Source organism: Quercus robur, chromosome 8 (genome assembly GCF_932294415.1).
Source record: "Quercus robur chromosome 8, dhQueRobu3.1, whole genome shotgun sequence".
Lineage (NCBI taxonomy): Eukaryota > Viridiplantae > Streptophyta > Magnoliopsida > Fagales > Fagaceae > Quercus > Quercus robur.
In genome coordinates, this window is record NC_065541.1 from 11853271 (window position 1) to 11868047 (window position 14777).

Here is a 14777-nt window from a genome sequence, read left to right on the forward strand (position 1 = left end):
AAAGATATATAAAACAATCCCTACAGTAACTAAATTTTATTTGTTTATTTTTTAAAAAAAGCCATTACAACAAATTGCATTGTTCAAACGTATTATGGTGCAGAGTCCTACATCATACATACACATGAATTTATTTGTTGTTGAAAATGTAACTTGATCTAAAATATAACTCAGTTAAATATGATTATGCAGGATGAGAATGGTATTAGATATTATCTTAAAATAAGTAAGATTGCAAGATTAAATAATTTCTACTTGGCTCAAGACATACCAGCAATATTTCAAGATCAAAAAGTAAAGAAAAATATAGAAGAATCTTGAACCTGTAGAGGAAGAAGCCCAAGTTTGAAAAAAGGGAATGAAAAGAAAAATGCAAGAGTGAGTGAGACGTTTTGTCAAACACATGATGTACAGGTTCTAAATGGGATTGAAAGGACAGTTTATCAGCATGAATTGCTCAAAAAAAATACAAAACTGAAGAAAAAACCTTCAAAATGATCCATTAAAAAAACAAAATCAACATTAGAATGTTCTATTATCGAAGAGTAATCTGAGTCTCACGCAACTGTAAACAATATAAACAATATAAAAATTTTCATATAGTGAGAAATGGGTCATGAAAGACTGGGCATAGAAATTTTTTTTTTTTTTTTTTTGAACAAGATTTTTCCCTCTAATAAAAATATCCCCCAAGTTCAAAACTGAGCTCTTTCTTCCTGTTTCTTTCATGGCGGGATACGAACCTCCCTCGTTCTCCCTAGGACTCGATCTGGGTCTCGATTCGGAGCCCCAAATAGCTCCGGACAAACACCCGACCCAAACACCGGCTCCCCGTGACGAAGATTTCGGACCTGAGGTCATGGATTCGGATCCTGAATCCCGGCCTGAACCGCCTCGGATCCTCAGGCGAGGTCCTACCGCCACCCCGACCACCAAAACGCCGTCGTCTCATGCCTTTGACGATGACATTGAAGATTTCTCCTCAGAAGACGATTTTCTTAAAGGTAATAATCAAGTTCCATTTTTCTTTGTGTTTGTGTGTTCTTTTGTTAGGGTTTATTTTGATTTTGAATTTGATTACCCAGTAAAGTAATTTTGTTTAACTATGATTTGTGATTTGTTGGTTCACATTTCAGTGCTATGATTTTGTGGAGACCGATTTAGTTAAAGAAAAATAGACTTTGAATTTGGCTTAGAACTAAAATCAACTTCTTTTGGGAGTGATACTTGAGAATTTGTGGTGGTGAGACTGTAAAATGGTAGGTTGGGTCCATTACCACAAAAAAAAAAAGGTGAAAATATACCATTGGGTCCCTAAAATTTGAGTCGGATTATATTTTATTCAATGCGATTTGAAAAGTTCATTTTTAGTCCTCAAAAAATTGTGAGATTTATAGAGTTTTAATAGTGGAGCTCATGTGGGTTTGCCGAATTTTTTCTACGTAAGCAAGAATTATGACGACGGAAGGACTAACTTGATATGTTTGCAATCTTTTGAGGACTAGAATGTTTTGAATTTCGGGGACTACAATAGAACCTAACCTAAACTTTGGGGTCCAAACATTATATATTTGCCAAAAAAATGTCATTCCTAAGACCTTTAATTGTTGCTTAGGTACTTCCTTTGACGATGTTTTATGCACTTTGAATCCTGTCGTCTGTTCACAAGATTATCAATGTGGTCACCAGTCATTTCTAAGACATCTTTTATGATCAGCTTTCTATGATGGAATATTCTTTACTAGAAAGTAGCAGCTTCCTTATATCCCAAACTAAGTCATTGATTTATAATAGGAGGTTTGCGTTTAACAGATAGCTGATTAACAATGCTGGATTTACTCTAGGACTGGTTTTCTAATTCTATTCAGGCGTTTCTTTCAAGATGGTCAAATGAAGCCAGACCATGTGCTTTTGGAGCTCCTGAGTCTCTTCTCAACCCTAATCTGTATTTTTATAGGAATAATCATTGCATAGTCACTGAAGTTGATCTTAAGTTATAATTATTGAAAAAAAGAAGTGAATCTTAAGTTATATTTTTCACTCTCCATCTTTGGTTGACCTTTTTTATTATCAAGAAATGATAACTTGAGTTTGAATGTTTTTTTAGTTCTCCTGCTAGACTAATCTTACTAAATTTGTGGCAGATGACATCAGTGGCGGCGCCACGTGCAAGTCAGGGTGTTCCTAGGAACACCCTGACTTGAAAAAAAACCTGAAAAAAAAAAATTTTTTACAAATTTTTTTATACTTGCTCTGTATTATAGGAACACCCTCGAATTAAAAAAAAAAAAAATTTAATTGTTCTGCTTTCAAGCAAAAAAAAAATAAATAAATGAAGAAAGCCCAAAATAAAATTTGGTAACAGAGGAAAGCCCACGGCAACTCGGCAAGCCCAACAGATTACAGAGGCAAACCCACGGATTCTCAAAAAAAAAAAAAAAAAAAAAAAACCAATACAGAGCTGCAGAGCAAATCAAATCAGAACTCACTTCTAATTTTCTAAATCAGAAATCCCTACTAAGGCCTAAAGCAAACCTAAAGAGTATAGACTAAAGACAGAGCAAGCAACGCCTCACTGCCTCAGTCCCTCAGAGCAACGCCTCACTTCCTCAGTCCCTCAAAGCAACGCCTCAGGCTCAAGCCAACTGACAACAGCCGGAGTCACGGAGATCGGATCGGTCATGTCGCTCGCAGCTCGCTCGTCGTCGGAGATCGGTCCAGTCCAGATCGTCATCGTCGCTCGGCTCGCTCGCCCCTCGTCTTCGTCGCTCGTCACTCGCCATTGGCCTCATCGGAGATCGCTCGTCGCCTCGTGACCTCGTCACTGCCTCAGCGGCCTCAGCCTTCAGGCCTCCCTGCTCAAATGCTCCAATGCTTGGCTGCTCCGGTGCAGGTGCTCCCTCCCTCTCTGACTCTCTCTGACTCTCTCACTCTCTTTCTCTATCTGAATGACTTTTTCTGAAATGAAAATTATGACTCTCTCTGTCTCTCTCTTTATTCTTTAATACTAATTTTAATATTTTGTCTTTATCTGATTATGTGATTGAGCCACTAAATTGCTAAGCTTTAACTTTATCTTTATTAATATTTGGCTGATTTTTTGACTTTTTAAATTTGTCTTTATCTTAATATCTTATCTGTTGGTGTTGGTTAGTGTTGGTGTGTGTGTTTGTGTTGGTAAGATATTAAATTATTAATTGTCTTTTTAGTGTAATGTATATTTTGATTGTGAAGTTTTTTGATTGGCAGTTGATTCTTGTAATTGGGAAAATTTAATTAATTGAGGAAAAAAAATAATTAATAATTTAATTAACCAATACATTAAAAAAAACAAACAAATTAAATTATGTTAGACTAAACAATAATTAATAATTTAATAATTAATGAAATAACAATACAACAAATTATAGTTTATAAAAGACAAACAAATTAATGAAACAACTAAACAACAATAATTAATAATTTTATTAATATGTCAAATGAACTTATAGTTTATTGTATAGGTACCTTTGTTCATTTCATTTCATTTCATTTTTTTTTCTTTTTGAGGTTTTTCGGTGTGCAAAATGCAAATTTGTTTTGGTTTTAAGAACTTTTTTTTTTTTTTTAAGCACAAACTTCATGCCGGCCAAATTTTGAATTTCGGCCGGTATTTATCAAAACGTCTCGAAACACCCGAAATAGACCGAAATGACCTAAAATTTTTTCAAAGTGAAATAGGAACACCCTGGACAAAATTCCTAGAGTCGCCACTGGATGACATCCACCGTCACAGTACCAATCTATGTATAGCAGTTCAAAGATCCCATTGCATGGAAGTGGGGTCTTAACCACTAAATCATCTGGCCAGTTAAACACAAGGAAAAGGAAACAGGTTTCTGATACCTCAGCTTCTACGAGTTTGGAGACGAGCCGCAGTGAGTTAATATTCCCAAGATTAACTCAGAGTCCTCTTCGAATGTTCCAGTTAATTGATTCTGACTCTGATGATCTGCCTAGTTGTGACAATGTAAGCGGAGAAGTTCGTAAAATTGGTCCGTTCTTAACAGGACGACAATCTAACTCTGACCATTCTGCAACTTTGAGTGAACAAAAGAGAAAAGAGTCAGCTAACATAAATCAAACTGAGGATTTATGGAAAGATTTCTGTCCAACAAAGAGTTTTGGCATTCCAACACCTGCTTTTGACGAGGTTTTTGAAGAATACTTCCAATCTCTGAAGGATAAGAATGTACCCCAGAGACTGAGTTATGCAGGCACTAGTAACAATGACAGCCATCACGGAAATACAACTAACAGCCAAAATGATGAACAAATATGGGATTCAGATGACCCCCTTCCTCCTGCTCATCACTATTTTTTCCATCATGATCCAAGGATTCAGAACTTAGTCCGCAATCGCTTACCCAACTTTTCTCCACTTGGTGTCATTAACAACAGAAAATATCAGCAGCCTAATGCATCAGCTATTGATTACATGTATATTGCTTTCCATTTCTTCTATTTCTGTTGCTCTTGTATTTTATCAACTTTATTGCTTGTTATATCATAGTATGTCCTTATTGGTACTTCAGGAGACAATTTAACAATGAAGAAGCTTCTAAACGGCAGGCAACTCAGAAACTGAATGTTGATAAAAGCCGCACAAGGGGAAGAAATAAATTGAAAAAATCAAATTAATACTGAAGATGTCGTGCTTGCTTCTGGAGGTTGGATGGACCCCAAGCAGAATGCAACTCAGAAAATCAATGTCAACAGGTCAACAAAGGGAAGAAGTAAATCAAGAAAATCACATGCCAAAGAAGTTTCACAAGCTCCTGGAAGTTGGGTGGAACCAAAAAGCCATGCTAGCACACCAAAGGATGCTGGCAAAAGACGGGTTCAAGCAAATGGCGAGTCTGCAGGTCATTGGTTTACAAACTCAGATGGAAGGAAGGTGTGTTAAATTACTATTGTCTTGTTGATTTGAATGAATTTTATTAGGTTTATCTTTAGTTGCAGATTGGTTTCATGTATTTGCTCAGTCACTTGATGTTTGTCCACATAACCAATATGAAAGTCCTGTGAGTTGATTGAGTATAGGCGGGTTGTTAATGATGCTGTTATTATAATTGAAATCTTGTCGGTAATGATGTTTTCCTGTCAACAATAGAGACCCTGCACTGTCATATAATTACATCTAACATAGAACACAAGATTAGGTTTTTGTGAAATTGTTATGGATGGCTTCATTTTACTTGGTGGTTGGATATTTTGTTTTCCTTTTACATTTGTATAGGAAATAATTGCACACATTGCTGCAGGCATTTTCTTGGCTGTGAACTTGTGAAAATCCTTTCTAGTTGGGTAAATATCAAACCACACTTGGACCTGTTAAACTGTGTTACTATGGTTCACATACCCCACAGAAACATGTTCTTAAACAACTAGCATTTGCTTGGCTACCCCCATATGATCTAATATTCAAACATGTTCTTAAACATCAATCTCCTGGACTTTGATAATTTACAGGCCGATGCTAACCTTTACATTCCACTGCAGGTTTATATCAATAGAAGTGGGCAGGAATTGACAGGTCAAAGTGCTTATAGGCAATACCGGAAGGTACATCTAAATACCCCTACATTCATGATTTTGGTTCACTTAATGTCAGTTAAATTTACATTGAATATACTTGGTTACAGGAGAGTGGAGCAGGGGGGTTTAGGAAGTCAAAAAAGAAAGCTAGCACCAAGAAGTGAAAAGGCTGAAGCACGACGCTTAAGGATTTTATCCATTTATTACTTGCAACTTGTAGAATGTACTTGGAGGACTTGCATTGTAAGTGGTTCTAGTCATGAAATCCCTACTTCACTGTAGAAAATCGTAAAATGTAAAACTGCCTTTTACTGGAAAATTGCTTCACAATCTAAATATGTTTGAGATGTGTGCCAAAAAACCACATTCTTAGATTCTTACTAAATAACATTCATTTACTCTACACCAAACCATAGAGTGAGAAATCTGTTTGGCACTAGTGAAACCACACGGAGTTGATAGGAAACGGCAGATTTTTATGTTAGCAGTGGTGATTGGCCGATGATTATTACACTGACTACCTTTCCCTCCCCGCTATCCTTTCTCACAAAAAAAAAAAAAAATAGTGCCATTTTTGCAAAATTCATGTACATCATGATGCATTGTAAAAATGCCATGTTACAACCAAAACCCATAGCCAAAATCAAACACAAAACCACCACCATTTCAACCACAACCCATAGTCACAACCAAACCTACAAACAAAATAAAAAACAAACCACCAACATAGCCACCAAATCCATAACCATCAAATGATTCAAACCACCACCAAACCCATAGGAAAAAAAAAAAAAAATCAAACACCACTACCACTAGCATAGCCATATAAAGAGGAGAGGGAAGAGATAGAGATCAGCGGAAGGGGTGGAGAAAGTTGGGTTGGCAAGGTGGGTTTGGGGTGGCTGGGCAGGCGAGATTGGCGGGGTTGAGGGGAGATCGGTGAGATGGGTCGGCATAGGGGTGGGTTGGATCAGGGCTGGTGGCTTGGCAGCGAGTGAGTCTGAACTAGCAGCTAGGTTGGCGGTGGAGGAAGAAGAGAGAGAATGAGGAAGAGAGGTCGAGTGAGTTGGGAGAGTGTGCAGGTCCGTGAGGTGTGGGAGCATTCCTGGGCTGATGTGAGGAACAAATACCAGTCTGTGAAGAATATGTGGGACCTCGTAAGTATTATGAAGGCTGAAGGTAAAAATGTAGAGGTGTTCGTAATGTCGGCTTGGCTTATTTGGATGCGGAGAAACAAGTTGCGCTCAAATGAAGCTACTCAGCCATGTTCAAAAATCGCTCAGCTAGCCTCATCCCTGTTGACTGAGTTTCAGCAAGGAAAACAGGGGCGGGTTGCAGAGAAGCATGTTGGCCTGGTGCGATGGCAGCCTCCGGCAGAGAACTCCATTAAAGCTAACTTCGACGGGGCGGTATTCGGGGAGGAGCAGGCAGCCGGTATCGGGGTGGTGCTACGCGACAGTGAAGGGCAGGTGCTGGCAGCAATGTCGGAAAAGGTGAGGCTGCCAGCATCAGTTGAGGTCCTTGAGATGTTGGCGGCACGAAGAGCAGCTCTGTTTGCAAGGGAACTTGGTTTTGGCCGGGTTTGTTTTGAAGGGGATGCGGAGCTAGTGGTGAAATGCTTGCAGTCGGGGTCGGTTTCAAATGCTTTGACAGGCCACTTAGTAAAAGACTTTATGTCTATAATGGGGTATTTTCAGTCCTCCTCTATCATCCATGTAAGGCGGCAGGGCAATCATGTCGCCCATGCGCTAGCTAGGGATGCTAGGTTTTCCTTTCCTTTAAGAGTTTGGATGGAGGAAGTGCCTCCAAATATTCTCAGCTTTGTTGTAAAAGATTTGCAGTAGTTATGTTATTCTCTCCCTTCCTTGAGTAGGGAGGTTTCTCAAAAAAAAAAAAAAAAAAAAAAAAGAGGTCGAGTGAGTTTGAGGAGAGAGAGGGCAATGGGACGAATGAGAAAGAAGAGGAAAAAAAAATATAAAATAAAATAAATTATTTAAATATTACTACAAGGGTGAACACACAAATATAAATTTATTTTTTATTTTTTACATTTGAATTTCAGTGCATAGCCATATGTAGCTGTGTACTGTAGGCTGTAGCTGAGAAGCCAAATTTTTTTAGTTCCGTCTCCACCAATGCTATTACTATTAGAGGGCTTACCTTTTCGATGCTTAATAAATGGTTTACATGCTGCTTGAGAGGTGAAGTCAGGATGACAGAGTTATTGAGGGAAGTAAAAGATTTGATAGTTGGATGTTAAATTTCTGAGATGTTGATAGTTCTTAGAGGCATAGCTTTTATTTGGAAATGTAATTGGCATTTAGCATTTATTTTAATTTTTTTGGATTAAAAAAATAAAATAACAAAATCAACAGCTTGTTCGATTGCTACAACATCACCATTTATTCCAAGAAATTACTATTATTTTGTAGTTATTTCATGCCACTGATAATTTCACACTTCTAAGTAATTGGCTAACAGCTGTTAGAATATTAACCTCTCAAATTCTCAATGAACTGCACAAGAAGAAATTCACTTTTTAATGGGATCGATCAAAATTTGGTACAAATAATTTCAATTGTTCTGTAATAAAAAAACAAATTCAGAAGAAACTTAAGCAGCATATTTTAAGTAATAATTAACTCTTTAACATTCAGCTAAAAATATAGAAAGCAACTCTTGAATATTACCATGAACAATAGTTTACGTTATTATTTATTTGTTTATTTTTAATTTATTTTTAACTTGGAAAATATTTATAGAAAGAAAAACCAGCAACTATGAACTAGCTACAATCAAAGCAGAAACTAGGTCTTGCTGCACAGAAGCTACAAAAGAAGCGGGACCCATTGACTCAATGCAACATAATATACGTCTACTTAACTATAGAACAAAACGGCATATATACTGTATACATTTCAATTTCACGCCAAAATAATCTCTTTAGAATTCTTTAGCACCACCTAGGTTCGATCCAGCCACATCGCAACTTTTCCCTTGAGCTATAAAAGTCGACATCCTTACCCTCAAAGGAATGAAACTTCTTTGTCTCTAGTGAGAAGAAGACCATGCTTTGTCCACAGAATATAGGAAAGTAAATTTTGTTTTCCATTCCAGGAGTTTTTGCTTTTACGGAAAAGGATGATGAACAACTCAAATAAAACATATGATTTCCCAAATTTGCAACTCTAATCCAGGTCCTTTTAGATTCATTCAATTTGAAAACCTGTACCCATTTTCTCATATTACCCACAAATACCGAAAAGAGCTCGCCATCACATTCCACTAGATAATTCTGGTCATAACCACTCATGCATGGTGGTTTAGGTTTAGTAAGAACTTCCCAAGTATTCTCACCATCATCGTTTAACTTCAAAATTCCTAGGTTTCCTTTTTGACCCAAACAATAAAATGCTCCTCTGTAGAAAATTGGGCTATTGTTATTAAAGGAAAAGTTTGCATCACTAAACTCATTTTCATGCCAATGGTCTAGGTCCAAGTCCAGGTCCTGTCCCAAGCTAGAAGAGTACCTTACAACAAACTTCGCATCAGATTCACGCTTACTCAAATTAACAACTACACACTCTGAAGAGGGTGGGGAGGAAGAGAAGCCAATGCAAGAGAAATCCAGAGCTCTATCCATGTTCTCTGCCAACGGTAGAATGGCTTGTGTGAATGGATTGAAAAAGAAAGTTAAATTTTCACCTAAAAAGAAATGTGATTTTTCCGCTACAGCTACTAGCAACCAACCATCCTTTGAGCCGCAAATTATACCTCCTTTTAGTACTTGTGGCAAGTTGATGATATACTTGTCACCATGTTTTGGGTCAATGAAAGCACAAACACTTTCGTTCTCAAAAAACACCAGCCATGGAGATAATAAAGAAGGGTTTTCCACCTTCTCCATGGCAATCCTCCATTGAATCGGAGGTGCTGCAGAATGAAAGATTTTACAAGTAGCACGAAAATGCAAATAATCAACTAAGATGAGACGCTCGGCAATCACTTTAACCATGTCAAAATGAAGGATAGATATATCATTTGTGAACTCCATGTCCTTTAAATCATTCTCTGTTTCATAAACCTTCCCACTCTCTTGTTCTTCGGTATAACTTTTGTGCTCGTCTTCTTTTAGTGTATTTATTAACCTATATAAGCACGAACTTATATCAGCAAGGAATAGAAGAGAAATAAATAGATAAAATCGACAAAATCTATATAGCGAATAAATCAATTAAAGTGTTCAAACATTCAGTAGATATAGATACCTTACAAAATTGCTATTAGTAATAAAAGCATGTGCAGTTTTTTTATTAACAATACTACTTATCTGTTCCTTTTTGGATGTTTGTCAACTTTATGTAAATTTTAAGTTCTTCCATTAGTAACCAAAGATTATTGACAAACAAGTATAGATTTTGATATATATAACTTTTTTTCCAATTATGATTTTCAATGTGCAAAGGTATAGATGTTGACAAACAATTAGAAGTTTCGCAAGTGAACAATTACCTGAGACGAGGCATAATCCAAACCGGACAAGATCGCTGTAGTCTTGGTAGATTTAGAAAAGTTGAGGAAATCGAAATTGTTCCATCTTCTATGTTGTACGAGTAAAATTTTTTGCCAGTATCATCACCATGTAAAGTAAAATATACACGATTTGCCACATCTGGGTCAATTACAGGGATGGAAAACGCTTGCTGATCAACCCTGTCCGAAGGCAAAAAAAATGCCCGGTCCTTAGCAGTTTCTACCTGTACCCACTCTTTGTTAGAAAAATTTAATCTATGGATCCCAATTGCTAAAACGCCTGTCAAACTTTCATCCTTATACTGTATTTCAACTGTGAATAGATCGCCACAAGATTCCATCAAGTGCACATGTTTCGGACGAGCTGACCGTAGAAAGACATTTAGGGGCTCGATTTTAAGGCCGTCCCGATGAATTTCATGAATTTTTACAAGCTTCCTGCAGCAATCATGATAATTTCCATACGGTGTCCATACTGCATACAAATTACCATCGCAGCAAACAGGGCTCATTAGTAGATTAGGCAGTGTCGGCTCCATCGTTTCTTCCGCCAGTCCTACCTCCTTTATGGTTCGTTTCAGCTCATCATAATAGCATAACTCGGTCCATTCTTCATCGCCAAGTTCACAGTATAAGATATTGTTCATAAGGTGAAAAAATAAGATGACCTTGCAACCTGGTTCGCTTGGAGGAGACGTCAAGATGCAATCTCTAATAGTTACTTCGGGCATGCGCGGAAGTGTTATTTCCTCCATAGTTACAGGATTCCACAATATGAGGCAGAGATCTCTACCCAAATATAAACACCAACCGTGACAATTAGCCCATAAATACCTATTCCGCAACGCTGGGATTCTACGTATGCATGTTTCATTGGGATTTGATATGCTGCAAAATATCTGCCTGTTATTGTTATCGCCAAAGGAATAAACAAGCCAAGGATAGGGTTCAGGCGGAGGCGGACGATGCTGTTCTTCCTTCTTTGCTGCCGATTTCTTCTTCATGATGAAAAGTAGACTTGCAAATTAAGGGCCAAGAATTTAAAGAGTTCAAACTGAGTGGTGTTTGAGTTTGAAAGACTCGAAGTCCTTGTTTATATAGGCCGGGTCTAGAGTCCTAGAACTTGAAGGATTCGGATTCCCTTCTGTTCTAGGAAAACCAAGATCTCTCATGAATTAGAGCGTGTTACGCAAGTTTTTTTTTTTTTTGGAGAATCAATTACCCAAGTTGTTTTATCCTTATTATATGAGATTACATAATCTAACTCCATAGGACGGCTTTTCTATAAATAAAATAAAAAACTCTATAGCGGGCGGCTCAACCATAGCTAAAATAAAATATATTATATTTTCATTGTAGTATTGCAAAAAAATAATAAATAAATAAAAAGTAAGGCCTCCCACCTAGCCGAAAGAAAAATATATTTTCTATTGGCCAATAAAATATTTTGTTAATTTTTTTTACATTATAAAAAATTTAATCAGTGCCCCAAAATTTTAAATTTATTTTGATACTAATTGTTTAGATTTATCTTTTGAAATAAAATTTTTAAAATATATTTTATATAAGTAGATGAAAATAGCCCAATTAACGTATTAAATTATATAAAAATGTTAGATTCTTTTCTATTGCATGTTTTACTTATAAAATATTAACTAACAATACATTTTTGTTAAAGCCAGAAAAAATTATCCAAAATTAAAATTAATTAAATCCTATTTAAAATTGATTATGTCCTAAGAAAAATTAAGTAAATTAGCGATAATATCAATTGAAGGATTTGACTTATCTCTAATATTTTTTAACTAGAATCTCATTTTGATTTAATATAAGGAACTGTCACATCATCCACTAATTACTAAATATAAGAAAAAGATTAAAATCTCACTAACACTTGTTATTATATACTTAAAACAAAAAGAGATGTCCAGTTGAAAAAAGTACTAAAGATATAAGTTAAATCACCAACTAAAAAGAAAATTTTAGTGAAACTATGTGGAAATTTATGTGGAAAAAGAAAATAATATTTTATTTTGACGGTTAATCACATCAGCTTTTTCCATCCATTATTTAATGTAGGGATTATTTTGATGCAATACTAAAAGGTTAAGACTAAACTAACACATGTAGCTGTTTAGGGACCAAATTGACTTATATCCCAAAACCGAGGGACCAAATGTGTAATTTACCTAAGAAAATATCATATAAAGACTTAGTTATTAGGACTATTAAATGATTTGCTTTTACAACCCATATAAAATATGCAAAACACCATTTTAATTCTTACATTTTGGTGTCATAGTCAATTTGGTCCCTACATTTTAGTAACAATCAATTTGGATCCTGTTATTTTCAACTTGTAGTCAATTTGGTCTCTACCGTTAACTTACTAACAGAAAATGCTTACGTAGCTAATGGTGTACACAGTTGGCACATTTGATATTTAATAAATATTTTAAAATGCCATGTTGGCATTTCCCCAATTATAATACAAACAAAAATATTTTTAATTTTAATTTTGCAATTTTAAAGGTGGAAAACAAAATTAGGAATCTTTAGAAAAAGAAAAAGAGCATACACAGATGGAAACCCTCTCATTTTGGGTTGGAATCTTTTTGTTGAGTCAAATCTAGTGAATTTGATAGGGACAAATCCAACTAAATTTGTTTATTAGAAACCCAGCTAATCTAGTGGCTGAATTTCCCCTTGAAACCTCAAAAAACCAAATCAAAACACCAAACCCATGAATCTAAAATCAACCTTAAAACTCCATTTTCCAAACTCTAACACATAGAAAAAAATCCATTGCACAAGAAAGCAATGAGATCTCCGTTTGGCATTGGGATTGGTTGGTGACGATGCAAGACAGGAATGGAAATGCCGGTGCAAGGTAGGAATGATCGAATCTTCTTAGGTTGGAGCAAGCATAGAGCTTCGATTGGTGTCACGGTGTGGTTGGTGAAGCCCGATGCAAACCCAGATAACGAATTTGTATCGAATGACGGAGCATTTCTCATTGATTGGGCACAGTGATGATCAAGGGATTTATCTTAGCCTGTTTTGTCAGTTCAATAATTCCACAAAAGGTGTCGACGCACACCTAGTTTTTTTTATCGAAAGATACATTTTCTTGAGGAAAACCGCTTACAATGAAAAATATTGTCGTCCATGCTTTCTTATTAATTATCTAGTAACCTAGAAAATTATTCCTATCATAGCCATTACAGAAAATGGCTCTAGCTAGCGTGTGGGGTTTTTTGGTCTCTAAGTTTGTTTATGGGGTTTTCTGAAATTCAAAATTGGTTTGGTGATAATAGAGTGGGTCTATTGGCAATAGCTTTGGTTGTTTACATTTGTAATTGAGATTGTGAGGGATAAATTATGTTAAAAGGTTTATGAATGCTATGGTGTCTCAAATGAACTAAGTCTTTGTGTTGATTTACAATCTAATATATGTATTTTTGTGTTTGGTGCCAAGAAAGTACATGAAGTTACAAAGAAAATCTGATATTTTCATTTTCATTTTTCATTTTTAAAATTGAAATTCTTTTTATTTTATTAAAATGGGGAAATGCCAACGTGGCATTTTAAAATATTTATTAGACATTATTTTTATTATTTTATTTGTCACGTTAGTATCAAATGTGTCAAATGTGCACACCGTAAGCCACGTAAACATTTTTAGTTAGTGAGTGAATGGTATGGACCAAATTGACTACTAGTTGAAAATAATAGGAAACAAATTGATTGCTACCAAATTATAGGTACCAAATTGACTGTGAGCCCAAAATGTAAGAACCAAAATGGTGTTTCTACCTATAAAATATTATGGTTTACTTTTCATGAACATCTAGATACAATAAATATATGTGTAGATTGTAGTTAGCTCAACCGGTAAAAATCTTTGATGGTTGAATAAAAGATCTGGGGTTCAATCCCCACTTATACCAAAAATCAATTGATATATAGTCTGATGATAAAAAGCTATCATTAAGAGCGGGTGCCATAAATTGAAACTCTCTAAAAAAAAAGATAAAATAAATATATGTAAGTTAAAAGGGGGACAAAAAAAAGGGAAAGTAGAGTTCTCATTCTCTCACCCCAAAACATCCCGTTCTCTTTTTTACATCTCATTCATTCTTATAACTAGTCGCTAACCCGTGCATACTTATTTGTGAGTTAAACTAAAATAATTTTATAAAATCTTAAATTGATTAAGAAATTACATCTTTGCATGATTTGCTCTTGTATGACTTCAATTTGTGTTACAATTTGGTGAAGAAGCCATTGCTTGAACATGCAATGGCTTACAAAAAATTTGTCAAATAGTTTCAGATACTGTAAAAAATTAACTCAAAAAATTAGATATTAAAACTTCTGAAAGACCAAAAAATATTAAAGAATCAAATGATTCACTGCTTAGAAATTATTTAAATAAAACAAAGAATCAAATGATTCACAGCTTAAAAATTATTGAAACAAAACAAAATATATATTACTAAAAAATAGAGAAATATAAGAGAAAAATGGATTATATTCAAAAGAATAATTCATGGCTATAACTATTGAAAGGAATCAAAAGATTCAAAGCTTACAAATTATAGATAATATGTGTGTGTGTGCGCACGTGTGTGACTATACAAATTCAAATGTTAAAACTTCCAAAA

General features: G+C 35.4%; 2 protein-coding genes and 1 long non-coding RNA gene across 3 annotated transcripts in view; 2 read left to right on the forward strand and 1 right to left on the reverse strand.

Moving 5' to 3' along the window:
• Nucleotides 1-482: 482 nt before the first annotated feature.
• LOC126694611 (uncharacterized) overlaps nucleotides 483-14777 on the reverse strand; it is a 31943-nt gene continuing 17648 nt past the window's right edge. Inside the window, exon 2 of the long non-coding RNA XR_007645811.1 lies at nucleotides 483-851. This is a non-coding gene — a long non-coding RNA (uncharacterized LOC126694611). The remainder of the gene's footprint in view (nucleotides 852-14777) is intronic.
• LOC126694607 (uncharacterized) overlaps nucleotides 717-14777 on the forward strand; it is a 35461-nt gene continuing 21400 nt past the window's right edge. Inside the window, exon 1 of the mRNA XM_050390974.1 lies at nucleotides 717-851. Coding sequence (XP_050246931.1) covers nucleotides 728-851 — 124 coding nt within the window. The 5' untranslated portion in view covers nucleotides 717-727. The remainder of the gene's footprint in view (nucleotides 852-14777) is intronic.
• On the forward strand, nucleotides 4190-5863 carry LOC126694608 (uncharacterized). Its single transcript, XM_050390975.1, has 4 exons — nucleotides 4190-4479; nucleotides 4575-4936; nucleotides 5542-5604; nucleotides 5685-5863. Exons 2-4 carry the CDS (start codon nucleotides 4715-4717, stop codon nucleotides 5739-5741), a joined length of 342 nt encoding a protein of 113 aa, XP_050246932.1. The 5' UTR covers nucleotides 4190-4479; nucleotides 4575-4714; the 3' UTR covers nucleotides 5742-5863.